Source organism: Pseudochaenichthys georgianus, chromosome 8, assembly GCF_902827115.2.
Source record: "Pseudochaenichthys georgianus chromosome 8, fPseGeo1.2, whole genome shotgun sequence".
NCBI classification, from domain to species: Eukaryota; Metazoa; Chordata; class Actinopteri; order Perciformes; family Channichthyidae; genus Pseudochaenichthys; species Pseudochaenichthys georgianus.
The window spans coordinates 85,107-112,850 of record NC_047510.2 but is presented as its reverse complement, the minus strand read 5'-3'; the positions used below and the strand labels follow the sequence as shown (position 1 = coordinate 112,850).

At 44.9% G+C, this 27,744-nt stretch overlaps 1 protein-coding gene across 3 annotated transcripts in view; it reads left to right on the top strand.

The window, feature by feature from the left end:
- wipi1 (WD repeat domain, phosphoinositide interacting 1) overlaps positions 1-25,652 on the top strand; it is a 31,299-nt gene extending 5,647 nt beyond the window's left edge. The window contains exons 2-13 of one of the 3 annotated variants that reach the window (XM_034089043.2): positions 2,535-2,617; positions 7,858-8,024; positions 13,686-13,782; positions 14,149-14,246; positions 16,874-16,966; positions 18,254-18,324; positions 18,537-18,644; positions 19,144-19,308; positions 19,733-19,840; positions 22,291-22,430; positions 23,017-23,117; positions 24,942-25,652. In XM_034089043.2, the coding sequence (XP_033944934.1) occupies positions 2,535-2,617; positions 7,858-8,024; positions 13,686-13,782; positions 14,149-14,246; positions 16,874-16,966; positions 18,254-18,324; positions 18,537-18,644; positions 19,144-19,308; positions 19,733-19,840; positions 22,291-22,430; positions 23,017-23,117; positions 24,942-24,992 (1,282 nt within the window). In that variant the 3' untranslated portion in view covers positions 24,993-25,652. Of the gene's footprint in view, positions 1-2,534; positions 2,618-7,854; positions 8,025-13,685; positions 13,783-14,148; positions 14,247-16,873; positions 16,967-18,253; positions 18,325-18,536; positions 18,645-19,143; positions 19,309-19,732; positions 19,841-22,290; positions 22,431-23,016; positions 23,118-24,941 lie in introns of all 3 variants that reach the window. The other 2 variants (XM_034089042.2, XM_034089045.2) reach the window with 2 other exon arrangements.
- Positions 25,653-27,744: the final 2,092 nt, after the last annotated feature.

Here is a 27,744-nt window from a genome sequence, read left to right as displayed (position 1 = left end):
TCCTTCAACATGGCGTGTCTTGATCGATTTCCGGGTCAAGTCCCGGAGGACGGGAAGAGAGGAGTCGAGGAGGGGTATTGGGTTAGGGTTAGGGTGTGTGTGTGTGGTAGGGTGTAGGTGTGTGTTGTACAGTGCGTAGATGCGGCGGACAGACGGGTCTCAGTTGGGTTGGTGTCCTCTGCTTACTTTTAATACTTGTACAACTTTTGGCCCGTCATTTCAATTCCCCATTTCAGCGACCAGAGAGGGGGGGGGGGGGATATATCCAGTCTCTGATAGTGTTACGTTATTATGAGAGTGCTCTCATACTTTAAATTGTATATATTTATATACATGTGTGTGTGTGTGTGTGTGTGTGTGTGTGTGTGTGTGTGTGTGTGTGTGTGTGTGTGTGTGTGTGTGTGTGTGTGTGTGTGTGTGTGTGTGTGTGTGTGTGTGTGTGTGTGTGTGTGTGTGTGTGTGTGTGTGTGTGTGTGTGTGTGTGTGTGTGTGTGTGTGTGTGTGTGTGTGTGTGTGGTTGTGTGTGTGTGTGTGTGTGTGTGTGTGTGTGTGTGTGTGTATGTCCGTATATGTAGCCTGTTATTGTCTCATTACCGCACTGTGAATGAATCAAAGTAAATATAGAAGTCATCATGAACACATCTGTCCATCAGACAGAGGCTGCTGCCTCCTGTCATCATTAATGGACGTCTCTTTAAAATGACCGCTCAGAGGAGAGGAGTTCTCATTTCTCTAACCGCCTGCTGCTTCCCCTCCTCTCTCCTCGGCTCCCCTCCTCTCTCCTCGGCTCCCCTCCTCTCTCCTCGGCTCCCCTCCTCTCTCCTCGGTTCCCCTCCTCTCTCCTCGGTGTATATTGTACACACTGCTCTGCTTTCTGCACTGACCTCACAGCTGTTCTCACTGTAAACATTGCATCGCAATGAAAGCAGTTACTAAAATAATATCCAGGGGATGCATGCAGAGCTGTCATTGGCTGAGATAAGTCCTGCCGTGCGTCAGGCCTCCACCGTTCCCGGAAATGCATCCGTGGAGGATCCATCAGTGTCTCCTCGGTTAGAGCTCCTCCAGAGAGCCTCCTCGACGCTCGATGCTCGGTCCTCAAAGTGCATTTAGAGAAATGAGATGTCCTTCAACATGGCGCGCTGAAATTCATTTCCGGGTCACTACCGGAGGACCGAGGAGTCGAGGAGGGGGAATTAGAGTATTGAGAAACCTCTCATGTGTACCTGTTATCACGTGACCTCCATAGAGTGGCGAAGTGCCTCCCTTTCCGGGGGACCTCCATGGGGCCTTATTTCAGAAAAAGTATGTATTGAAGTCAATGGGGAGAGAAAGATTATCTTTTGAACCCGTTTGAATTGTGCCATGAATTATTCATAAGATGTTTGTCAATTTAAAAGATAATTTTTCAAGTCAAAACAATTAAAATGTGTCGTAAAACTGTGAAGTAACACATTTTTGTGTGTGAAACGCTCAATGAACTACATCTCTGGTCTCGCACACGTCACCAACACCAAGATGGCCGTCACGTTAGCACATGTCACCTCTTTCTTTCAGAATGAGGCGAAAAGTATTAAAAGAGGTGAAAATCACTCCAAGTCTGGGCATGTTGAGAGCTGTACAGACACACAAGGGGAGTTAGTCGGTTCCATAAGAGCCAGCATGCGGGACCGGCTTTACAAGGTTTCAGTGAGTAACACGAGTGTAATGTGTAACGTTATGACATCACTTACACTCACACTTACATCACTCTGGGATTTGTAGTGTTTCTAGTTGCGTATTTTTCATAGTCTTATATTTCAACAGTTTTACGACAAACTGTGACTTTCTTTACATGGAAATTATCTTTTAAATTGACAAACATATATGTGTAATTCGTGGCACAATTCAAACGGGATCGAAAGATACGTTTTCTCTCTCCATTGACTTCAATACATAATTTTTCCGAAATAAGGTCCCATGGAGCGGAAGTAGAGGGCGGGACTTCGCCTGTCTGATACCATTACTAAGGTTACTTTATGACTACAGAACAACTGCATCTCTATGATGACTGAGACAACTGCATCCACTGAGGGACACTGTTTGATACAATTGAAAATAAACGCATCAAAGGGACCTATTTGTTAACTTCTGTCATGCGTTCTGAGGGTTGTTGGATTAGACAACAGGTCAGCTGATCCTTTTGATTCCTTTTTCTTATGCAAGACCATTTCCACCACTAGGGGTCGCTCTGTGGTAAGGGAAGGGATGTGATGAAGAATAAGTGAATGCACCCTTATTAAGGGCTAGATGTGTACGAGTTGTACTGATGGTGTGTGTGTGTGTGTGTGTGTGTGTGTGTGTGTGTGTGTGTGTGTGTGTGTGTGTGTGTGTGTGTGTGTGTGTGTGTGTCTGTGTGTGTGTGTGTGTGTGTGTGTGTGTGTGTGTGTGTGTGTGTGTGTGTGTGTGTGTGTGTGTGTGTGTGTGTGTGTGTGTGTGTGTGTGTGTGTGTGTGTGTGTGTGTGTGTGTGTGTGTGTGTGTGTGTCGCGCGCAGGTCACTGGCTGTGGGAACAAAGACTGGCTACAAGCTGTTCTCTTTGACCAAGGTGGATAGACTGGACTGTCTCCATGAGAGTGGTCAGTATGAATCTCTGTCTCTGGCCCACGGATAACGATAAAGCTCTGCTCTGTTACACTGAGACTCTGCTGTCCTATTGGTACTCTTGAACACATGACACGTACTTTCCGCTAACTAGGGATCAACCGCTCTGTCAACTAAAGATCAAGTCACTCAATTACTAAAATCCTTTATCTGATTCAAATACAGTTAAAATGCCCAACAACAACTAAATACAAAGTCAGTTCATATAGCTTCTGGCAGACAACTCCCAGTCCCTTAAAGGTGACCAATACACGGACTGTTGACTGTATTGTTACCATAGGACAGATTGCTTTAGGCTGTTTGAAACATGGACATTGGGACAATGTCAGAGCAGAAGTCCACTAGTTATACACCAAAGGCGGTGTCATTTTTAGACATTAATCTATAACGGCATAATGTATTACTGGTGGACCCAGGGGCGCCGCCAGGGATTTTGGGCCCCATGAAAATATACCACATTGGGCCCCACCACCAGGCACAGGCCACTTTGTTTATAAATTACCTCGAGGGCCGTACCAAATGGTCTAGCGGATCGTATACGGCCCGGGGGCCGGAGGTTCCCCACCCCTGCTTTAATATAATAACATTAGTATTAATATCATAGCCAAAATGTCGGTGATTAACATTTTGTTTACCTAATACAGACTGATCACTCAATGCTTCAAACTGTCCATCATCCTAAATAGACTAAAAGCAGTTTTTTGTTTTATATAGATCATTGGCTGTGTGGGAAAATACTGTGTTTGAAATGTATAATTTAAATTAGATGTTAGCTTTTTGTTATATATATATATTTTGTATTCCAGTCTCCCTTCAGATATGTTAAGTGGCATGTCATTCAACACAATGCTGCTCACCTCCTTCAGTTGGGAGAAAAGCTGGTTCAGATTCAGCCTTATGGGGGGACAGGGCTGCTGAGCCTAAAGATGGATCTGTTGGTCCTGGCACCAGGGGGAGGGACAACTGATTTAGTGTGAATAGGCGCTATGAATAGGCGCTAAAAATGTGCCTGCATTTATTAAAGGTAGGGAGGTAAGAATGGAGAAACCAGCTCGAGTGCGCTAGAATCTGAAAGTACACAACCGAAAAAAATCTGTCCCTTCCTTCAGAGTTCCTTACAGAGCCCCTCCTCCAACACACACGAACGCGCACATGACCAATGAGGGCACGATAAGTTTGTGCACAGATGGAAGGCTGACAGGCCGGTAGGCCATCCAGTTATTTTAGCCGGGCCGGCTCAGATGATTGGTTGTGCTTTTTACAGCGCCACGGCTTCCACAGATGACATTTTTGTATGTATTTGTTGTCAAATCATTTAATATATTCATTGCTATCGGATGTTAAGAGCATTCCATAGAATATATAACAAAAAGTGTTTCTGAAGTGAATTACCTACCATACCTTTTTAAATGTCAGCTAAAAGAGCAGTGAAATGAAAGACCTCTGCATTTTCTGTAAAGATATTAACAGTACTTAATGTCAGCTTAGTAAACAAAAAAACATTAGCTAACAGACTAATTTGCACCACTCATGGACCACACCCACCTTTTCTTGTGAAAAACTGGGTGACATACTGTCGCCCTTTAGTCCCTCTCTCTTGTCTTTCTCTCCTTTCTCTTCTTTGCTTAGAGCCTGACTTTGTTGGTCGTTGAAACATGGTACAACCGTACAACACACGTATGTAGGCTAAGTACTAGCATCCCTCCTCACATGCTTTCACTCTCTGCAAGTGCCGGTGCCACAACGCGTTTGGAGGCAGGACCAAACCATTACATGTAAATAGAAGGGGGTGTACAGAGGCTTTGGGTAATTAACTTTTGAAAGAAAATAAGTTAAATGAATCGTAAGTCTAGTGAGTAATTTATCAATATAACGTTCTATTAATGTTAATTATTGAGGATTGATGAAAGGTTACTTACATTTTTATTCTTAATGTTCTAAACATTTTGGGGCCCCTGTCAGTCACGGGCCCTTAGAATCGTCCTAACTTTTCACCCCCTTACGGCGCCCCTGGGTGGACCGTTACGTTTACTTGATTATGTAATAACAGGACAGACTGCATTGTGTGAAGTGTTGCATCCGCTCATCTGTCCCACACTCCTCAGGTTTCTGTAAAAGCAACACTGAGATTTTGAAATGCTGACACGACCTGTTACACAGTGCATAATAGCTTTATTGTTCATAACCAGGTTGAGCTCTTATTGAGGTTAATCTGTTTCCACTAAATACTTTCTTCTTACATTTATTTCTTGCTACGAGTGTTCAACCTTTCCAGTGTTTGTTCCCCCTCAGATAAATCATATAAATGATCTTTAAAATACTGCTGTTTACATGATGGTGTTTACTGTATACCTTGCCATAAGAAACAGGGGGGTGTACTACGAAGCCGGATGTTCGCTTAGCGGCTAACTTCAGGGAAAACTCCGGCTTTCCGGTCCTACGAAGCTGGTTCTCTTTTTAGCAGGCTAGATCTCCATGGTAACTTATGCTTAGCGGCTAACCTGGTTGGGACCAGGGGCCTATACTACGAAGCCGGTTCAACCTAACCTGGATGTGTTTGAGTTAGCCGGTTGGCCTAATCCAAAACATACGCGCTCTCGCTAAGCGGTCCTACGACGCGGGTTATCAAGTGGATCGCTCAAGCCAGCCGTGTCCTCTCTAGTTAGGTGCGCGTTCACATGAGAGGGGTGGTATCTGGAGCATTCGACCAATCACAAACATGGAGAAGCATAACTGACAGCGCAGCGTCATACTTCCTGAATGAAAAGTGAACTTTAATACTAGTCAAAAATGAAGAAGTTAAACTTTAAACATCCATGACTTAAACACTTGATCAGGATCAAAGCACAGAGCTGCAGCTGCAAGGTGAACACAGCTGGAACAGAACAAGTGTTTGAATGCGTACATTAACAGGTTCATGATATCACTGCCCGTCTAAAACACGATCTGACTTTCATTACATTTGTGTCGAGTGTTTCGTCAACTTAATGTGTTGCTTAAAATAATCCTTCTGCATCCAGTCTGTGACGCTGTGAGTGCTGCACGGCCAGATACGGCTCAGCTGACTCAGATCAGGAGATATGATACATTATGAAGTGATATGCCGCGGACTGTACTTAATGTACTCTGATCCGGGTACTTATGTTGTGGCAGATATTTAAGTAAGCTTTCTTAACGCTAATGTTATAATAGTCAGATTGCTCTGAAGATGGGAGGTGATATTCTATTGATGTTCACGTTCACACAGTCGGTGATTTTTGCCGGCCGTCTTTCCTGCGACGGCAGCTTTTCTGTATTTCCTTTCTCCTGTGATATGACTTGATCGCTTTGAACTCCGCACACTGAGCTCTGATTGGTCAGCAGGCGGTGCTTTCACTGAGTTGAGCTCTTAGCCTGCAACCTAACCAGGGGGGTATACTGCGAAGCAGGATTTTCGCTTAGCGGCTAAATTCAGGGAAAACTCCGGCTTTCCGGTCCTATGAAGCTGGTTCTCTTTTTAGCGGCTAGATCTCCATGGTAACTTATGCTAAGCGGCTAACCTGGTCGGGACCAGGTGAGGTTGCAGGCTAAGAGCTCAACTCAGTGAAAGCACCGCCTGCTGACCAATCAGAGCTCAGTGTGCGGAGTTTAAAGCGATCAAGTCATATTACAGGAGAAAGGAAATACAGAAAAGCTGCCGTCGCAGGAAAGACGGCCGGCAAAAATCACCGACTGTGTGAACGTGAACATGAATAGAATATCACCTCCATCTTCAGAGCAATCTGACTATTATAACATTAGCGTTAAGAAAGCTTACTTAAATATCTGCCACAACATAAGTACCCGGATCAGAGTACATTAAGTACAGTCCGCGGCATATCACTTCATAATGTATCACATATCTCCTGATCTGAGTCACTGAGCCGTATCTGGCCGTGCAGCACTCACAGCGTCACAGACTGGATGCAGAAGGATTATTTTAAGCAACACATTAAGTTGAGGAAACACAAACGTAATGAAAGTCAGATGGTGTGTTAGACGGGCAGTGATATCATGAACCTGTTAATGAGGCATTCAAACACTTGTTCTGTTCCAGCTGTGTTCACCTTGCAGCTGCAGCTCTGTGCTTTGATCCTGATCAAGTGTTTAAGTCATGGATGTTTAAAGTTTAACTTCTTCATATGTCTAATATTAGAGTTGACTTTTCATTCAGGAAGTATGACGCTGCGCTGTCAGTGCGCTTCTCCATGTTTGTGATTGGTCGAACGCTCCAGATACCACCCCTCTCATGTGAACGCGCACCTAACTAGATAGGACACGGCTGGCTTGAGCGATCCACTTGATAACCCGCGTCGTAGGACCGCTTAGCGAGAGCGCGTATGTTTTGGATTAGGCCAACCGGCTAACTCAAACATATCCAGGTTAGGTTGAACCGGCTTCGCAGCATAGGCCCCCGCTCTGCTGATGTTGGCTTTCTGCTGTTACACTGATCACAAAAACACAACAAGGTACAATATTTACAATGTTCATTATCTTAGTTTATGCTGAGAAGGTGCTAACCGGATAAACGCGTCAAAAGGTATTTTTTATTGATGAAAATGTATGTTGTACTGTGTGTGATAAATAGATGAATCACAATTCACCCTGAGGAGAACATGAAGGTCTGAACTGTATTTCATGACAGTCCATACAAACGTTGTCCAAACACAAATGCACACACTGAGGTTGTGCTAGAGCAGAAGACGGAGCTCACAACAGGACACTTTATAGGACACGCAGGGATTCATTGATTCATGTCAGGATGTAAAGAAAATGTCAACAAAGATCAATAGGAGTGCTCTAAAATATATTGCCTTAAATCTGTATCTGGTTTCTGAATACGATCTCAACATAATGTATGTGTGATTACCAAAAACTCCACTGCAGGCTACTATTTATTGTCGGTATCGTTTCTCATGATAGAATTTGATTTCAAATTCATGTTGAAGACCACCCATTTTTATTCATCAGATCTAAAAAATGCCAGGCTGACATGTACAATGTTTATTAAATGTTAAACATCTGAGATATAACCATCTGATTGAAATATCTTTAGTTTGAAGTATCTGGAATTATTTCATCTGACCAGAAGTGAAAGAGAATTCCAGGTTCTAATATCCGCATGGTAAGGATCTAAGAGACGCAACATAAAGCAGCGTCCCATCACTACCTGTGTGCCCCCCCCCCCCCCCAGCAGAGACTCCAGATGTGTACATCGTGGAGCGTCTGTTCTCCAGCAGTCTGGTGGTTGTAGTGAGCACCGCCATGCCGCAGCGCATGAACATCTACCACTTCAAGAAGGAGACGGAGATCTGCAATTACAGCTACCCCAACACCATCCGGGCTGTCAAGCTCAACAGACAGGTGAGCTGCCACACACACCCTCAAATACTATAGTGGATCCCTTTCTTCATAACATTTAGGAGGTCATCCACATAGCTTTTAGTCACTGGCCGACACGAGGGGGCAGTTTCCACTCTTGGTGAACTTGGGTTCCCTTCTAGGGTGGAAATGTCATGAAATTCCCACTATGGGTGCCTTTTCAGTGTGGAAAAAGAATGCAGTGTGGGCACAATGATAACACAGTGCATGTGTTATCAATCCTAATGTTATTTTTCAGTTGAACTTACAATCCTGCCCATCCTCTTCTTTATTGCATATTCCCTTTTATTAGTGCTGCAGATAAGTGAATATTATCAGGGCAATCTTTCACAAGTGGTTACAAGCACTACAATTGGCACATATACTCCATGGAGGTTACTCTTTTGAAAAAGCACGTTAGCCACTCAAAAATCCAAGATGGCCGCCATTTTTCAAGATGGCCGCCGCTGATGGCTTCAAAATATAATTGTTTTGCTATAAATTCACTTTCGCCTGCCCTATATGAATGATTTTGATGTCAAATCATACATTCTGGACCACGTAGAAACTGGATTGTCTGTTTAAATTATTTATTATTAAAAATTCGCAACAGAGTAGATGTTGAGAAGGTTCAAGAAGTGTCACCCCCCATATTTATTTAAATTTTAATGTGTCTAAGTTATTTAAATACCAATTTCATTCTAACTGTGTTGTGCGATATGCAGACTGATCACTAGAGGGCGATAGCGCTTGGGTGGAACCTAAAACTCTATAAAGGCATGCGCTGCAGGATAGACACGACAGTTGAGCGCAACACTAAGAAAATATCACTTTTACCTCTGCTCCGAGATCAAGCCCACTCTGTTGCTATTGTCAGACATGTGATGGACAAAATCAAGGACATTGTGGCATTTTTTAACCCAGGCCACAACAACACAAACTATACACGTTGGCTTCCTATCCACCTCAGAGACATGATGACCTTAAAAAAAAAAAAACCCTCAACTGGGAAAGGAATTTGAGAGTGGAACATGTGTTGTGCACAAATCAAGCCGAGAGTTCTCAGCAATGGCCATCGACCGAGCCCACGAACAGGCCAACGCTGTTGTCAAGGCAGATGGGGGAGCAATTGGCCTAACTGAAGATCCATCAGCACTCAGGAGGTGGATGATAGCTGGGCCTGAAATCAGCCATTTGGTCGCACAGTGTGAAGCAGCCTCTGAAGTCAAAGAGGGTACAGAGCACACCAGCCACCATGAGCAGACAGAACGAGCTCAAAGGAGAAAGTGAGAAAAGTTTGAGAAAGTTGATAAGCTCTCACAAGTTATGATATGATTTACGGATATGGGCAATCCTTTCCAAGAGGAGCGTCCGTGACCTGTTGTCCCTAGACACAAAGGATATTGCTCACACCAGTGCAGTAGACTTGATGAGAACTCACTATGAAAGGGGCAAAGCTCAGTTCCGGGAATTCATGGCCGTAATCGAAGTAGAAGATTCAACCTTCTACAAACCAATCGAGAAGAACCGTGTGGATTTTTTTCGTCAAAAACCAGCCTCGATAATTTGTTCCAAACAGAAGGTAGGAAGGAATGTCAACTATTCTCTACACTGTCCAATTTGGTCATGAGAACCACCCATTCCCTGCTGCTCGGAGTGATGGGGGAAATATTCAGAGCTGCCAGAAATCCCAGCTTGCTGGCATACTCGAGTCGCTTGTTGCAATCGCTGACACGGAGCCTGAGGCAGATATCATCATTATTGATGGTTCAGCACTGGTATACCGTCTTCCACCACGAGGCTCCTGAGCTTTGAAGACTATGCAGTACGGGATTCCCTTCCCACGATCGAGGCACACTCTACCAAGTACAAGAGGACTGACATTGTGTTTGATGTCTACCTGCCCATGAGCCTAAAGGTTGAAACCAGGTCAAGGCGAGGATGTGGAGTCAGGCGTAGGGTGACCAACAAGGGCAACATTCCATCAAACTGGCAGAGCTTTCTCAGAGACAATGACAACACTACCTTGCTGACTAAATTGCACAGATGTCAGCGCACAATGTGGTCATTGTGACCAAAGAAGAAAACGCTCTAAGTACCCAAACCATGAGCCTAGACGAGTTGGCTCCCTGTAGTCACGAAGAAGCCGACACAATAATCTTTGTGCATGCCAAGCAAGCAGCAAAAGAGGGCAGACAAACATAATTATAAAAGCCAACGACACAGATATTCTTGTGATTGCAGTCAGCATTCTTCCAACCCTTCAGGAAATTGGTCTGCAACAGTTGTGGATTGCCTTTGGCCATGGACGGAACCTTAAGTGGATCCCTGTGCATGACCTTTGTCTTTCTATTGGAATGGGAAAGAGCAAAGGGATTCTCTTCTTTCATGCCTTTACTGGCTGGGATGTTGTGTCGGCTTTCCGCGGTGAAGGCCAGAAGACAGCTTGGCAGACATGGGAAGTTGGTGACGAGGCATCTGATCTCTTCAGTAAACTCAGCCAGTATCCACCAGCAGTGGTTTAATGATGACGAACTGAAGATCATGGAAACATGTGTGGTCATGATGTATGACAGGTCCAGTGTTGCTGAGGGTGTTAATGAAGCCAGATTTGACATGTTGGGGACGGGTGGCGCAGTGGTCTGTGCATCTGATCATCAGATCAAGGGGGGTGCTGGGGAACTCCAGTTCGAAACCCGCTCCTGCCGCCACTGCGTCAGGCCGTTGTGTCCTTGGGCAAGACACTTCACCCGGATTTGCTCCTGTGGGTATTGTCCACAGTACATGTATGATACCAATGTGTACTTGTAAAAGCGCCTCGATGACCTCGAGGCGTGAAGATGGACGGTGTGGCGCAGTGCGCTGTGCAATGATCATCAGATCAAGGGGTGAAACCCGCCGCTGCTGCGTCTGTAAAGCCGGTGTGTCCTTGAGCAAGACACTTCACCTGAACTTGCTCCTGTGGGTATTGTCCACAGTGACCATTGCATGTATGATATGTGTAATGTGTGTATCTGTAAAGCGCTTTGAGCACTGGAAAAGCGCTATAATAATTGTAAGGAATTATTATTATTATGTTTGCAAGGAAACAGAGGGCCTACAAGGCCATTCCTCCTACCCAAGCGGCTCTACTGCAGCATTTGAAACGTGCAGCCAGGCAGGTATATGCAGTCAGTCAACAGTGCTTCAACCTGAAATACAGAATCCTGCAGAGTGGGGATGGACCAAAGAAGAAGATCATTGGCAGATATTCGCTGAGAGCTGTCAGCAGCTGACCAAGTGTGGATGCAAGTCGGAATGTAGTGGACGATGCAAATGTTACCGATTTGGTCATCCCTGTACAGCATTATGCAGCTGCAGGTGTCAGGAGTAAATACATACACAATCATACTGTTATATCTAATAAACATGGAAATACGTTTCCTGTTGGTGTTTGAAAATCGTAGTTTTACATGTTTTTTGCAATTATCAATTTTTTAAGTGTTATTTTTTACATTTTGTATTTTAAAATTACACAAAACAGTTCTGAACAAGTTCAAACATATACATTTGACTTTCCCATAGTCAAAAACATATAATTCAATACCAAAATCACCCAAATGTACCCAGTGGTTGAAATTCTGTAGTAAAATACTTTTTCCTCGGCTGTTTCCATTTTGAAAATTGAGGTGGCTAACGGGCTTTTTTAAATGGCCCCAGAGGGATAAACATTGACATGTTGGTGCTTGTAACCACGTGTGAAACATTGTTACAGCTATCTGAAGCACTATATTCAGTGCTCCAAGGTTCCAGAAAATGATATAATTCTTGAATCATAGAATCAGGTGTCGATATAGCCTGACCTTTAGTGTCTAGTAAGGGTCAAGCTCCTGGTACTCTGAATCCTACAATCCCCTTAATGCAACTCCACCGCTTGGTAAATGTCTGGATCTTCCTCATGTTTTGTATGGCAGCAGGAGTATGATAAGAGATGTATAGATCCCTGCAGAGCTTCATGTCCCCTGTCTCTGGACATGTGATGTCCTACCGTCTGTGGGTCTGGACCATCTGGACGCTGTGGACTTGATCAATGAAATCGGAAAGACACCTAAAATGAACCCAATCCCTTCTGACCCACTGTCTCTGCTGACACCTGGCAGGGGGGCAAGGCACACTCTGGGGGCCGGGTGCCACGGCGGAGAAACTGGACGACGGGCAGGAGGGCTGCAGACCCCGATGGGACTCCTCCTGTGGCCCTGATGGGACCCATCCTGAGACCCCGATGGGACCCATCCTGTGGCCCCGATGGGACCCATCCTGAGACCCCGATGGGACCCATCCTGAGGCCCCGATGGGACCCATCCTGTGGCCCCGATGGGACCCATCCTGAGGCCCCGATGGGACCCATCCTGTGGCCCCGATGGGACCCATCCTGAGACCCCGATGGGACCCATCCTGTGGCCCCGATGGGACCCATCCTGTGGCCCCGATGGGATCCATCCTGAGACCCCGATGGGACCCATCCTGTTGCCCCGATGGGACCCATCCTGAGACCCGATGGGACCCATCCTGTTGCCCCGATGGGACCCATCCTGTTGCCCCGATGGGACCCATCCTGTGGCCCCGATGGGACCCATCCTGATGGGACCCATCCTGAGACCCGATGGGACCCATCCTGTTGCCCCGATGGGACCCATCCTGAGACCCCGATGGGACCCATCCTGAGACCCCGATGGGCCCCATCCTGTGGACCCGATGGGACCCATCCTGAGACCCCGATGGGACCCATCCTGTGGCCCCGATGGGACCCATCCTGTGGACCATCCTGAGGCCCCGATGGGACCCATCCTGTGGCCCCGATGGGACCCATCCTGAGACCCCGATGGGACCCATCCTGTTGCCCCGACCCATCCGAGACCCCGATGGACCCATCTGTGGATCCGATGGGACCCATCCTGTGGACCAGATGGGACCCCTCTTGAGGCCGGATGGACAGCCATGGGAGCACTGGGGGAAAAGGAGTCAGGGGGACCACCGGAGCAGGAGACAGTCGGGCAACAAGCTCTTTAGCCAGGGCTTATTAGCTACCTTCATCCGTGCCATTTGGAGGGCAGCATGTTTGACCTCAGGCCCTCCTCCAGTCTTCAAAGATACATTCAGAGTGTATTTTAATTCATACAGCTCTTGGCCACAGACAAAAACAGCTGGGTCCATATCTTGGTCGGTTCGTACTGTCAGGAGCAGGGGGTAATCAGGACCCAAATGCAGAAAAAGTATAAACAAAAAGCTAGCTTTATTAAATAAAGATCTGTTCCAAAAAAAACTAGAAAAATGTACGAGCATGCTCAACAAAGGATCAAGCCAGGGAGACTTGGAGACACGGACCGCAGACCTGCCTCTAGAAGTGTTCCACAAGTTGAGCTAAATAAATGTTTGTAGGTTAAAAGCCGACCGGCTTCTTACTCAAAGTGTAAAAGGGAGGATTTCTTTGGTCCAGAATTGGACCTGTAGGATCACTGTTATGCCCGAAGGCAGACTGTTGACAGAGATCAAGTCTATAATATAGTATCATTCAAACAAAAGTGTTTCCTGTGGCTGAGCTTTAAGTTCCCTTTGCTGAGTCGACTGAACACTTGTGGTTTGTGTGTTTCACTGATGTGAGCTGCACTGTGTTCTGTCCTGCAGAGGCTGGCGGTGTGCCTTGAAGAGTCCATTTATATCCACAACATCAAAGACATGAAGCTGCTCAAGACTCTGCTCAACACTCCGTCCAACCCCTCAGGTGAGGCAGAGCACTGCACCAAGTCTGAGAGGACCATCCAGGTTTATAAAAACTGCTCTTGTTGTCAATAGTGAAGCGTGACAAAGCACTCAAGAGTGGATGGTCATCATACTAACATATATATATATATATATATATTTATATATATATACTGCATTATGCCCTGAGAAGCAAGTAAGAAAAAATATACTGATATATTTTAAAAATCTGACCGAAATAGTTTTATTTTGTTTATGACTTGAGAACAGGTGCAATCATTTATGCTTGCAGTTGATCAGTGTGAGTTGTTGATGATGATGATGATGATGATGATGATGATGATGATGATGATGATGATGATGATGGGGACTGACTGATTGTCCGCAGGTCTCTGTGCTCTCTCTATCAACCATTCCAACTCCTACCTGGCGTACCCCGGCAGCGCCACCACCGGGGAGATCATAGTGTATGATTCCAACAACTTGGTAAAAAACATATAACACAAAGCACCTGAAATAATATGCTGCAGTCTGTAATCCTGGTTTCTTTCAGGGTGAAGCCGTCAGCTGTTGGAGGACATTGTGTCAGAGTGAAGCCGTCAGCTGTTGGAGGACATTGTGTCAGAGTGAAGCAGTCAGCTGTTGGAGGACATTGTGTCAGAGTGAAGCCGTCAGCTGTTGGAGGACATTGTGTCAGAGTGAAGCAGTCAGCTGTTGGAGGACATTGTGTCAGGGTGAAGCAGTCAGCTGTTGGAGGACATTGTGTCAGAGTGAAGCAGTCAGCTGTTGGAGGACATTGTGTCAGGATGAAGCCGTCAGCTGTTGGAGGACATTGTGTCAGAGTGAAGCAGTCAGCTGTTGGAGGACATTGTGTCAGGGTGAAGCAGTCAGCTGTTGGAGGACATTGTGTCAGGGTGAAGCAGTCAGCTGTTGGAGGACATTGTGTCAGGGTGAAGCAGTCAGCTGTTGGAGGACATTGTGTCAGGGTGAAGCAGTCAGCTGTTGGAGGACATTGTGTCAGAGTGAAGCCGTCAGCTGTTGGAGGACATTGTGTCAGAGTGAAGCCGTCAGCTGTTGGAGGACATTGTGTCAGAGTGAAGCAGTCAGCTGTTGGAGGACATTGTGTCAGGATGAAGCCGTCAGCTGTTGGAGGACATTGTGTGGGAGTGAAGCCGTCAGCTGTTGGAGGACATTGTGTCAGGGTGAAGCAGTCAGCTGTTGGAGGACATTGTGTCAGAGTGAAGCAGTCAGCTGATGGAGGACATTGTGTCAGGGTGAAGCAGTCAGCTGTTGGAGGACATTGTGTCAGAGTGAAGCAGTCAGCTGTTGGAGGACATTGTGTCAGGGTGAAGCCGTCAGCTGTTGGAGGACATTGTGTCAGAGTGAAGCAGTCAGCTGTTGGAGGACATTGTGTCAGAGTGAAGCCGTCAGCTGTTGGAGGACATTGTGTCAGAGTGAAGCAGTCAGCTGTTGGAGGACATTGTGTCAGAGTGAAGCCGTCAGCTGTTGGAGGACATTGTGTCAGAGTGAAGCAGTCAGCTGTTGGAGGACATTGTGTCAGGGTGAAGCAGTCAGCTGTTGGAGGACATTGTGTCAGAGTGAAGCAGTCAGCTGTTGGAGGACATTGTGTCAGAGTGAAGCCGTCAGCTGTTGGAGGACATTGTGTCAGAGTGAAGCAGTCAGCTGTTGGAGGACATTGTGTCAGGGTGAAGCAGTCAGCTGTTGGAGGACATTGAGGCCAACAGAAGCTGTTTAAAGCTCACTTTAACTCACAGCCTCTAACAGTTAATTTTATAAAACAGTCACAACATATTCATTTCCATAAACACACCAACAAAAAATGTAATTATTTATTGATAACAAATTATTATTATTTTGCATTTCTTAAAGTTGCCTAGCAACACACATACGCTGTGAAGCTTTATTAAAGAGCAGGCTGGAGGTGAGCATCTAGTTTCCAGCTATCCTATTGAACCCTGAAATGTTGAGAACCCCAACGTGTTATGTTAGAAATGTATAGTAGGTTCCCCAGCACATAGAAACTTCCGGATGCTAACCTGCATACATTGGGCAATTTGCACAACTAGTTTCGTTATTAGCATTAGTTAGCATTATAGCCTATGTGGACAATAGTTACACAATGCCTTGGCTGATTGTGACAGTTGTGGGCTTGTTTTGGGGGTTATTGAGGATGCTGAATCCATTTCTGACATCTTCAGTATCAACATTAGCAGTATTACCATGCAGAAAGTGGCCATATGTGTTCTCTCTGTAGGCTCTTTTGATGAATTCCGGGTCCATCTTGACGTTCAAGAGGAGGCAGACACACTTATTTAAATAATATTTTGATGGTAAATCAGTGTGTTCAAAGTGCTTTAAAAACATATTGAAGCCTCGATTGCAGAAGATCTGCTGAGCTTCACTAAATCTTTATTGCTCAATATCAAGACGTTTTCGCTATGTTACACAATAGTAGCACGTACTGTTAAAAATATGTTTTAATAACAATAAGAACATATCAGCCCTATATTTTCCAATTCTAAACAAAAAATATAAATGAACATTTCGACTTTATACAATCTATATCAATAATTATTATAACAACAGCACAAGTTATAATAATTAAGAACTGTGTGTTGTGAGAAAAATAGTGTTATGAGCAGTAAATAAAATGTGTCATCTTAAATGTTTAATTGTACTTCCCAACACTATGATATAATAATATGTGATAAGAAGTATGTATCCAACAATGATGTTGAAAAGACCAGAGCCAGCAATGTTCATTTTTTAATTTACATATATATACATGTTTTGATAGAATTATTTCATTGTTGGTCTGCCATATTTTAAACAACATTACTCTAATGCCAGCCTGATCGTTTACTCTTTAAACAATTCTTCACAAAGAGTCTGGTATTATTGGTTTGACATTCGAAATATTTTACATAAACTTCTTTATCAACAAGCACATTTTCTTCTGGCAATTAAGAATTCAAATGTCACTTTTTTTATTTGACGCCTCGTCATGGAAATAATTTTGTTTGCAACTTGATGGAAATACAGCCAGTGTTAGAGACATTAATACATCAACTCAAACAATGTCCTTCTTTCAGAACACAGTGGCCATGATCCCGGCCCACGACAGTCCTCTGGCAGCTCTCAGCTTTAACGCCTCGGCCACCAAGCTAGCCAGCGCCTCGGAGAAGGTAACCCCGCTCTCAGACCCTGTGGGACACCTCGGTCCTGTGAGGGCTGGTGAAGGACCAAAGACAATGATCCTTGCTTTGTGACGACTTCCTGACATTTCCTTTTACCCCATCATCCTGAGCTTTACACCATCTTTTTGCCATCCTGACATCAGCCAGACTAATCTGTTAGTAATGGCAACATCATTAGTCCATGGTTTATTTCTGCTGATGACATTGTTTCAGATACAGAGGCGTTTTATGGTTGTAGATGTTTATGGGCTATCAAATACTTTAGATAGAGCCAAAAGAGAAAAAACATGTACAAAAACAATTAGCTATTTGACATTTGACTCAGTAACATGTTCACGTTTCTTTTGTCTTCATCGAACTGCAATGCCCAGTCTTCAGATTACCACATGGTCCCGCTGCTCCATGTACAGTCTGAGATCCTCAAAGCCTTGGAACAACAGCTCCACCCTCTGAGGCTACACAAGAGGAACACACAGTGTCTTCGCTTATAACCAGTTAGCAAATAGCCATATCTTCCTGAAAACACGACCAGCGGTTTGGCTTATGCGCTTTGCCCCAAAGTGTTTAATCCAAGTGTTTTGAGAACAAGCTGACTTTCAAACATGTGCTAACATAGATCATTCAAATTCATTGTAGATGGAATCTTCTCTAAATAAAATGTGAACTCCTGCCAAGAACAAGCACACATTCTCAACAGTCAGCATCACATTCTAACATGTGCTTTCCATCACTTGACACTGGGTGGCTGTGATGGAAACTTTTGAAGCAATGGAGTTAGCGGCGGGATAATCAGCAAGACATGTGCTGCCGCCACGAGGTGACACAGCGGCTGTCAGAGTGTAATAATCAACATTCTTTATCAGTGAGACGAAACAATCATGGACCCTGAATCTAACCAGAGCTCTCGTCCATAGAAGAGAGTGTGCGTCCCTGAACAGTAAAGTGCCTCAAGCTGCTCCCCTGAAGAGAGATACCAGCTTCCCGAGGCCGTAGACCTATGCCACGGGAAAGAGGCGGTGAAGAGAGAAAACGATGAACCGGGTCGAAGGTTGAATACCTAAGCTAATTATTCCCTAACAGGGCTATCCAATAACAAAACCCCTTCACCTGTAGTATTAGGGTACGCCTTCATCCAGAGGTGCACTGGACTCTAAGGCTTTGCCTCACATCCCCCAGGGACCGATGCATCACGTTACATAAGACTGTAACGCCTGTGCTAGAACACGATGTACACCAAAGTGAAGATGATGCATCACCGGCTGTCTGTCTCCACAGGGAACCGTCATCCGAGTGTTCTCCATTCCTGAGGGCCTGCGTCTGTTTGAGTTCCGCCGGGGCATGAAGAGGTCAGTGCTTTAAAGATACCATCATACAAGGTCTGCACTCTATGAAAGAATCGCACTGTCCAATGCCAACAGCCACACATACACCAAACTGAACAAACCAGAGGTGTCCGTCACTACAGCCTACTCCAAGAGATTTATCAGCTTCAAAGTATTCATTGATCCTCAAGTTCTTGTGCTGTGGAATTGTGAGTGTGTGTTTTGTCTGTCTGCAGGTACGTCAATATAAGCTCCTTATCCTTCAGTCCTGACGGCCAGTTCCTCTGCGCCTCCAGCAACACAGAGACGGTGCACATCTTCAAGATGGATCAACTGGGACCAAGGTGCGCACACACACACACACACGCACGCACACGCACGCACGCACGCACACACACACACACACACACCTTGAGAAAGGCCTCATTGAAGAGCCACATTGATATTAAAACACCTGTTTACATAGTCTCACACAACGTGTGCATAGTGAAGTCTCGTTTATCCAGTTGTGTGCTCACTACTCTACGAGGGTTTCTATTACTATGTGAAAGCCTTCCCATGTGAAATGTGTTTGGAAGGACATGAGCCGGATAGATGAGAACACTGAATATGCTGTGTGAGAGCTTTTAAAGACCATTCTCCATTTCTGGATTCTCAATGGAGGCATGCAAGAAAAATAGGTTTTCTTCAAGAATACAGAGTTAATAATATACCATTTCCATGTTTGGGGTGCAGTATTCCTTTCATCCTTTGTGTTGTAGTTCTGGCCACTAGTGCCATCATTTTCCATAACATTGTACCGACCAAAGTATAAATGGAGTTTATGATAAAGCCTTTTTGCAGTGGAGGGGACGAGGCGGCCACCTGGACAGCCTACGTGGGGAAGATGTTCTCAGCAGCCAGCAGCTACCTCCCGGCCCAGGTCTCGGGTATGATGAGCCAGGACCGGGCCTTTGCCGTCGTCCACCTGCTGACATCCGTCCAGAGGAACGTCTGCACCATGGCTATGTGAGCTGCTCTCTATGCCCAGTTCACATGGCACTCCATCAGTCCTCACCGATTGAGCCCTACCTGAGAGTTAAGATGTGTGATGAGCCTGTATATCTGTCCTCACCACGCCTCATTACGTCCTCACTGATCGAGCCCTACCTGAGAGTTAAGATGTGTGATGAGCCTGTATATCTGTCCTCACCACGCCTCATTACGTCCTCACTGATCGAGCCCTACCTGAGAGTTAAGATGTGTGATGAGCCTGTATATCTGTCCTCACCACGCCTCATTACGTCCTCACTGATCGAGCTACGACACAGATATTATATTTACTGAAAACAACTTCTGGGTGCAGTTCCTTGTCCGATCACTTTTGTGTTGGACGAAAGACTAATGCCATGATTTTTTACACAACAACTGAAAGAAATACTTGATGTTTCAGGATCCAGAAGCTTCCACGGCTCCTGGTGTCCACCGCTGACGGTCAGCTCTTTATTTACAACGTGGATCCGCTGGACGGAGGCGAGTGTATGTTAGCCCACAAACACAGGTGAGGCGATACCTCCAACCACAGGGCGGAGAAGCACACTGCAGAGATTGATTACAAATCTTGTGTAAAACATGGCCTAATTCCATCCAAATAATCTGACCGGAAAATCTCACTTTGTTTAAAATAAATCTTTAGATTTGTATATCTTGAATGTGTACAGGATTTCTGCATTCAGAGATCAAACTAAAGATTTATTTTAAACAAAGTGAGATGTTTCAGTCAGATGATTTGGATGGAATTAGGCCTGGTGGAAAGCCATGTTTTAGACATGTTTTAATGCAGTCTCCTTCAGAATGTTACATGGATAACATGTATATACCGTGATGAGCGGGCTCAGTGCTTTGAAGACGTCTTCTCATTAGATTGTACAAATAGAAATTGGAAAGATCCTGATGACTTGACGAAGGTAAACACAGTGAACTGCTGCGAGTAAACAGGGCCATATTCCAACATGATGAAGTCATACTAATGGAGAATCTATAGAACATCCCATGTATTAGCCGGTGTCTATCAGGAAGGTGGACAAGCTGCTGACATGTCTTGGTTCTCTGCAGCTTGAACTTGAAGCTGTGGACTGCCTGCTTCTCCAGCTGCTTCTGGAGGATATGGTTCCTGCGTTGCCTCGCGCCTCACCCTTCCCTTGGGTGTTTTGTCCCTTTTCTCAAACTTGACAGGGAAATCTTTATTTAATTTATGATGCAGTTTACTTAAACATTTTTAACTTTGGAATTTTTTTTAATAATTTGTTTCACTAATAATTATTTATAATAAATATTAGATAACAACAACAGCACTAGGCCTACAGTAAATTGCATGCAGAGCCCATATACTGTGGCGGCCCCCTCTCTCCCTGTCCAAGAAATATATAAAAGTACTTCTACGAGAGTGACTCAGAGTACAGTTGTTATCAGCAAAAACACGTGGGTTTGCTATCCTGGCTCCAAAATGGTGGAATGAGCTCCCCATTGAAATCAGGACCGCAGAAAGCTTACACACCTTCCGGCGCAGACTGAAAACTCATCTCTTTCGACTCCACTTCGAGCGATAGAATGACTAACAAAGAACTGCTAACAGAGCACTTATATACTAATAAAGGACTGGCTTATCTATAGCCAGTTGAGGAGCACTTGAAATGATTGGATCTTTGAAACCTGATGTACTTTATGATTCTGTTTTCCTCAAGGTTGTGTCTTCCTGGTCGAATGTACTTATTGTAAGTCGCTTTGGATAAAAGCGTCAGCTAAATGCAATGTAATGTAATGTAATAATACATATGGCACTGTTCTAGCTGTAAACACAGAATAAAGAACATGTCAAGCTCTGTGCTGCATCAGAAACTATGCGTGACGTGTTTTGGAAGTATTATGGTCTGTGTTTACATTAGCAAGCATCGCTAACACTCACGGAGCGTCCACACGACAGCTTCAAAAAAAGCTTGGAGCTGGGCGTGTCTGGAGCTTGGGGATTTTATTCAAGCAACACGACCAACAACCAATCACATGAATCTCCCGCCCCCGACGACATACAAAGCAAAAACCCCCGGGGATTTTATGGGAGCAATATATATATATATATATTGCTCCCATAAAATCTTATTAAAATTATATATATAAACTCCCCAAACAGGCGAAAACCTACCAGTTTCCCCCACTGTCTCTGCCACCTCCCTCCATGCTGGTTCCTCCGGTTTGTATCCCGGTAGGTGAAGAGGGTCTGGTCATACAAAACCGGGTGATTCGCTACGGCGATAGTTAGTTTCTCCTCCGACTTTTTTTGAAATGTAGAAATGAATGCGGTTTGATTGGCTACGGCTTCAGCTGTCAGATTTTGGGAAACGGGATTTGATTGGCTGGCGCTGGCTACTCCGGCGTCTCCGGCGTCAGAAGTTGAACATTGTTCAACTTCTGACGCCGGAGACGGACCGCTCTGCTACCCACAATTCAGTTCGGCGAAAAAGCGAGGCTACGTGACGTCACCCCATTGAAAGTGAATGGGCAGATTGAAGCTGTCGACGCTGTCGTGTGGACGGGCCGTTAGAGAGATGCTGGCCGTCAGGACATTACAGATTTACTACACACAACCGATGAAGAAACACTAATGAATGTGTAATGGTTAAGTTTGCAAATTCAGTTCAACCTCAGAATAATGTTCTATTCCTACACCTCAAATAACTGTTTCATTGTTATGCAATACTCTGCTTTAGCCAGCATGTACTTTGTGTCCTGCTGCATTGTGATTTTTTCCTTTGATATTAAAACTGTAATATTATCCAGGCATGGTAGAAAAGGGGAACTTTTCTGCCTATGGGTTCTGAAAAAGCTTTTCACAGTACAGATCCTGTTGAAGCCAATGGAACTAAAACACTTCTGAATCGTACATTTAGGGTCGGAGACTGCAAACTCCAAAAAGTCTTAACAACATGTTGTGTTCTTCTTTACCTTCCCTCTCAGGCTTTTTGGTATAGATGATAACGTGGACGAAGGAGAAGAGTCAGAGGGGTCAGAGGTCACAGGGCCAGCACAGGCGTGTCCATCCTACGCTGCGACCGCTGCCTTACCAGTCTCTGGTCCCACCACTGCTACCCTCACTGGTGAGCGGTCTGCCTTCCCTCTCGGTTCAGCTCATCAGGTCGTGTGTTTCATTAAAAGACCCCTAATCTCCAATCCGAACTGAAGAGATGAACCAGGGTACCAGGTTCTTTATCATTGATGTTGTCCCTGATGAATAGGATTAGTTTTAGCCTTATACAGATTCATATTAGTCATTTTTAGCTTTGAAATAATGCTAAAATGAAATATCTGCTTGTGGTTGGTTAATTTCACACCACTAAAGAAAAGGTCACTTCTTATATGCTTTTATGCAAAGTGACTCACATACATTCAGTATTGTGGGCAATCCCCACAGGAGTAATTAGGGGTGAAGTGTCTTGAAGTTGCTGACACCAAAGATCAGCACACTACCCCACTGAGCCACAGCCTCCCCCTTCAACCACACTGCTTGGACCTACTGTACATGCAGATCACCTTGAAGCAGATTAGGATTATTTGTCTGCTCTAACTAACATCTGGAAAAAGAAATAACCTCCGTAGGATAAGAACTTGTTAAATGTCCAGAGGTAATCAGGTCTGCATGTAAGTAAAGATGATTCTCTGCCTCCTTTTCCGGTTTCTACCCAGGCTACTCTGAAGATGGCGGGGCAAAGAAAGGCGAAGTCATTCCAGAACACGAGTTTGCTGCTGGACCTGTGTGTCTGGACGACGAGAACGAGTTTCCTCCCGTGAGCATCCATAAGCTAACTCTCTCCTGCAACGGGCTCCTCTCGAGTCCCCGCACGGCTGCGTGAAGAGATCATGTCCTCCATTGCTGTTCAAATGAGAGCAGAATCAGAACCTTGGACTCAACTAGGACAATGTTGTCTTCACATAATTAACATTAGCAATAGAGTGTCTTTGTTGGCATACACCAGGCAGCAACGAGTATTCAACAATCCTCCTCAAAGAAGCTTTTATGATCTAGTTTAGAGAAGTGTTGATTCGATGGCCCTCATGAGTGCAGCTTGTTGAAACTCGTCTTCCGGACACTTAGAAGTAATGACAGAAAATAGGTAGCCCCCTTTCACCAGAGAAATAACTAATATTCACTTTTCCATTTTCTTTATTCATCACAGAGAAGTACCTAAGCCCATTTCATAAATGCTCCTTTCTATAGTTTCTGATTGCAATCCAACATTGTAGGAATCAGCCATGTAAGAACATATCACTTATTATCATTGCTTATGTGCAGAACAATGTGTTATCAAACCAATATAACCTTGCATCATATTGTAATAGAAGTGGTGTCCGAGGTTATCTTGTCTTCTGAGCGGGCGGGGGGGAATAAGGACCTCGTCCTGCAGATCATCTCAATTCCATTGTTGCTGGGATGTGTCAACGTTATCAGCTCAACAACGTATATGTGTGCATGGGTCCCCCTATGTGTGAACACCACTGGCAAACCCTACAACAGGCAGTGGCACTTCAACATATAATAATGTAACAGTGATCATGTTTGAAAGATACACGATCAGTGTTGGGGTGAAGTGAAGCTACATTCGTGAATCCATCGTTAATGCACTCTGAGAAAGATCAGAAAACTCTCTTCTGCCAATATTATCTTTCCTTTACATCTCCAGAATGAAAATCATGCCGTAGATCTTTCCATAACAGTCACGCCTGGATGAAGCCAAAACAAATATGTATATGTAATGGCCATGACATGTACAGTAGTGTGAGGCCTGATAATGCAGACTAACGAGCCGTATTGAAAATCCTGTACAGGCGGTATGGCTCTGCAGGATGTCCCCAGTCAGTGACCTCATGAGCAGTGCGCACTGTGGACACAACCACATTATATACAAATATAAGTTACATTAAAGTAGACTGGAGAATATAGCTGTTCTACTCCGTCCTCTCTATGGCCCATGCCCACTGTAATGTTGCCATCCCCTTGAATCCATCAATAGAACAATGGAAGGTGGCATGTCCCTGTAGAGCTTTCCAAACCTTAGTTGTGGAAAGATTAGTACATCTGAGGTAAACACAAAAGTTAGCCCCTTCATTTGCTATCTGCTCATTTAAGGGAATAACATTTGGATTTGCTTTCAAGGTAACTAGTCTGCCAACCAAAGTACAGTACTAGCTACCTATTCATCTGCAGCTGCAACTCTGACTACTTTTAAATCCAGGCTGAAGACTTTTCTTTTTGTCGCTGCTTTTAATTGAACTATTTACATCTTAAACGGCACTGTAACTTTTATCCATGTATTTTTCCTTTTAATGTTTATTTTATTAGCTTTTCTTTTTTAATGCTTAATGTCTTTAATTTTTTCTAAAGCACTTTGAATTGCCTTGCGTTGAAAAGTGCTATATAAATAAATGTGCCTTGCCTTGCAGTAATAACCAAACATGCACGACTCAGGTATGATTTTATGTCTGCAGACTGTGCAGCGGTACAACGTGTTGTATGTGTTGTGCCGGCATGCCCCACAGAAAGCGAGACTGAGGAGCTGATGAGGACAAATCGTGTGGAAAAGCTAACGGGTGTGTTCCTGTGTTTTTGGTAGATTAATTGGTGCCGAGACGGGACTGGAGGCGGCCCGGCCAGGCGCTCCTGAGCGGGTAGAAGGACCGACACAGGCACTGGTGGGATGAACAGCAACAACAAGTATTTCAGGGTGCCAAGTTTATCAAGCAACTATCAAGTACTGTGGATTAACATACAAGGTGACGTGGGAAAGCCAACACTGACCAAGAAGGACATTTGAATGAGTAATCCAGAGAGCCAGGTTCTGGTCCTCGTGTTACATAACGCTAAGGATACACTTCTGATTTAGTCACAGCACCTGGAGACCTCTGACCTTCCTCGTACTGTTGACTTTCATCTGTATCCGTGGAACTATAATCAGGGAGTCTGTGTTGGGGAGTGTTTCCTGGACGTATGAGGGGCATGCTGGGGCAGGAATATAACCAACTTTCTTACTTGACGAATATCTGTAGTAAGTTGCATCACTGTAGCACCTTTGTGTTCTCATTAGCACTGTTTGAGTTCACCTCCATGATGAAGAATGCTTTTACTGTGTGTTCTGTCCGGCTGCATTGACATGTCGTAGATGCTTCAGTGTGCGCCCTGCTCTTCAGAAGGTGTGTGTGCTGTATATTTGTTTGTGCCTATTATCATTTGGAGAAGAGCAAATTATTTTAAAGAATTGCACAAGACCAAAACAAGTGGAAGAAAAAATAAACAGTGAAGAAAAAAATGAACCTATGCAAAGCAACTCGCTTGTCTTGTTTTTTGTTCTGTTTTATACGTGCACGTGTAAATGTGGCACACTGCCCAGCGTGTTGAAGGTCACGATGTGAAGAAGCCAATAGTCATGTTCGTCGGTGTGGTGAAACACATCGATGTGTCTCTGGACACCAACATGACCAGCCCCTCATGTTAGAGTCATGGCTCGAGGTCACAGCCATACAACATCTCTCCAGTGAGGCTGAGCGCCAGGACCCTCCGAGTGCACCCATCCCTTACTGAATACATGGTGCGTACAGTAGTAGTAATGTTTGGACTTTTGTATTGAAGACACATAGAAAAGACATGTTGTACATCAATGGGAAACACAGTTACAGAATAAAACAACTTCACTACAGGTGAACATCAATTGGAAAGCCATTCCTTGTGTAGGGAGTAGTGCTCCTGAAGGCAACTCAAGGCCGGACTCCTCCCCCAACATTCCCCCCATGAGAGCAGCGTATACAATGCACCTGGTTCCCTTGGCTCTGCTGTCGTGGGCGGTGCCACAGGTAGGGTGCCTCACCAAGAGAGAGGACACTCTTCTCAGCTCTGCCTGTATCTTGCTGCTTCCTTGCTGCTTCCTTGCTGCTTCCTGAAGCTCAAGGTTCCAAATCCTCTTCCTGTGGTTCACCTGCTGCTGTTTTGTTCTCTTGACTTAGTTCTCTTCGTTTATGCCGTCTTGCGTTTTGCTTAGTTTTGTTTGTTTACTGTGTTTTGGTTGATTTAGAATTTCGATTAGTTTTGCATTTATCTTAAACGTATACGTGACCTGTTCGTCATTTAACCAACTGGGATCCTTTTTGTTTAACGTGTTTCAGTTGTTTGTTTTATTTTAGGACAGCTGAGTGGCGGCCATTGGGGGGGCTAGTCACCCTCACTGTGGTGTGGTGCAGAGCACCGGGGGGGGCCCGTCTGAAGTATTCGGCTGCACCCTACGGTCACGTGGAGCAGCCTGCCCCCCCATGCACTGGCCTCCGCCCACCTTAGTTTTGATCTGCTCTTATATAGACTTTTAGTGTTGTGTTTTAGGTACATATTTTTAACATGTAATAAAGATCATTAAAACTGAATAGTTCTTGTTTTTATAACACGATTTTATCTTACAGCAACCTTTCCTGAGTTCTTTTGATTACATGTCATCACTTCTGCTGCTGTGAGCTCTCCCTGAACCCTCTCATGAGAACGGGCATCAGCTCTGAGCCTTTCCACCATGCAGTTATCCTCAATCCAGTTTGAACCTGCTGTACGTCTCTAGCTCCAGTGGCTCAGCTGCTTCAGTGCTAGGAAACTACTCCAGCCTGAGAGTTAGACCTCAGCTCAGCGTTCACCTCGTCTGCATCACAGCTCCACCAATGACCCCTGCTCCATCTGTGGAAAACAGTGAAGTGGGTCCACTCCACCACAGCGTGCTTTGGATGAGGTTCTGGACGCTCTGGCCTCTGGTGGGTAAGTCAGCAGGATTGATTTGCCGCTGCAGTGAGCCCACGACTCTGGATTTGTGAGTCCTTGTGTTTCAGTCACCAGTGGCGGCTGGTGGAAAATATTTGTGGTGGGGCTGCTGATAGAGTGAGTAAAAAAAAATGTTTTGGGAGAAATGACCCCTTAAATTAGGACTTCTGGTGATGTCATGGCGCGTTTCCAGTGCAGCGCGGAGCTCGCTTTAATGCTGCGTTCAGACCGGACGCGATCCGAATATTCGCTTCGCTCTCAACGCTCCTATCGCATCGCTCTCGTCGCTCGAGTTTCACCGCAGCTGCCAGCTGTGTTTACTCGCATCATTCAAACAAGACGCGCTGGCTCGGGAGCTACAGCTACAACAACATGAACATATTTTACCGTGATTAAATTGTAATACACGTTTCTAAATGATGCCGACGTAACAACATACTGATACCGGTTAGTAAAAACCATGAATTAATGCTTTGACAAGTCTGCAGACAGACGGCAGAGAAAAACCTTTTAGAATGCTTGTTCCCTGAATGGAGCTTGGCTAAGCTAACGCTATATATGCTCCGACCGTCCACACTCACAACAACGGCCTACAGACATAAATAAACCAGCGACTGTATTCTCCATGA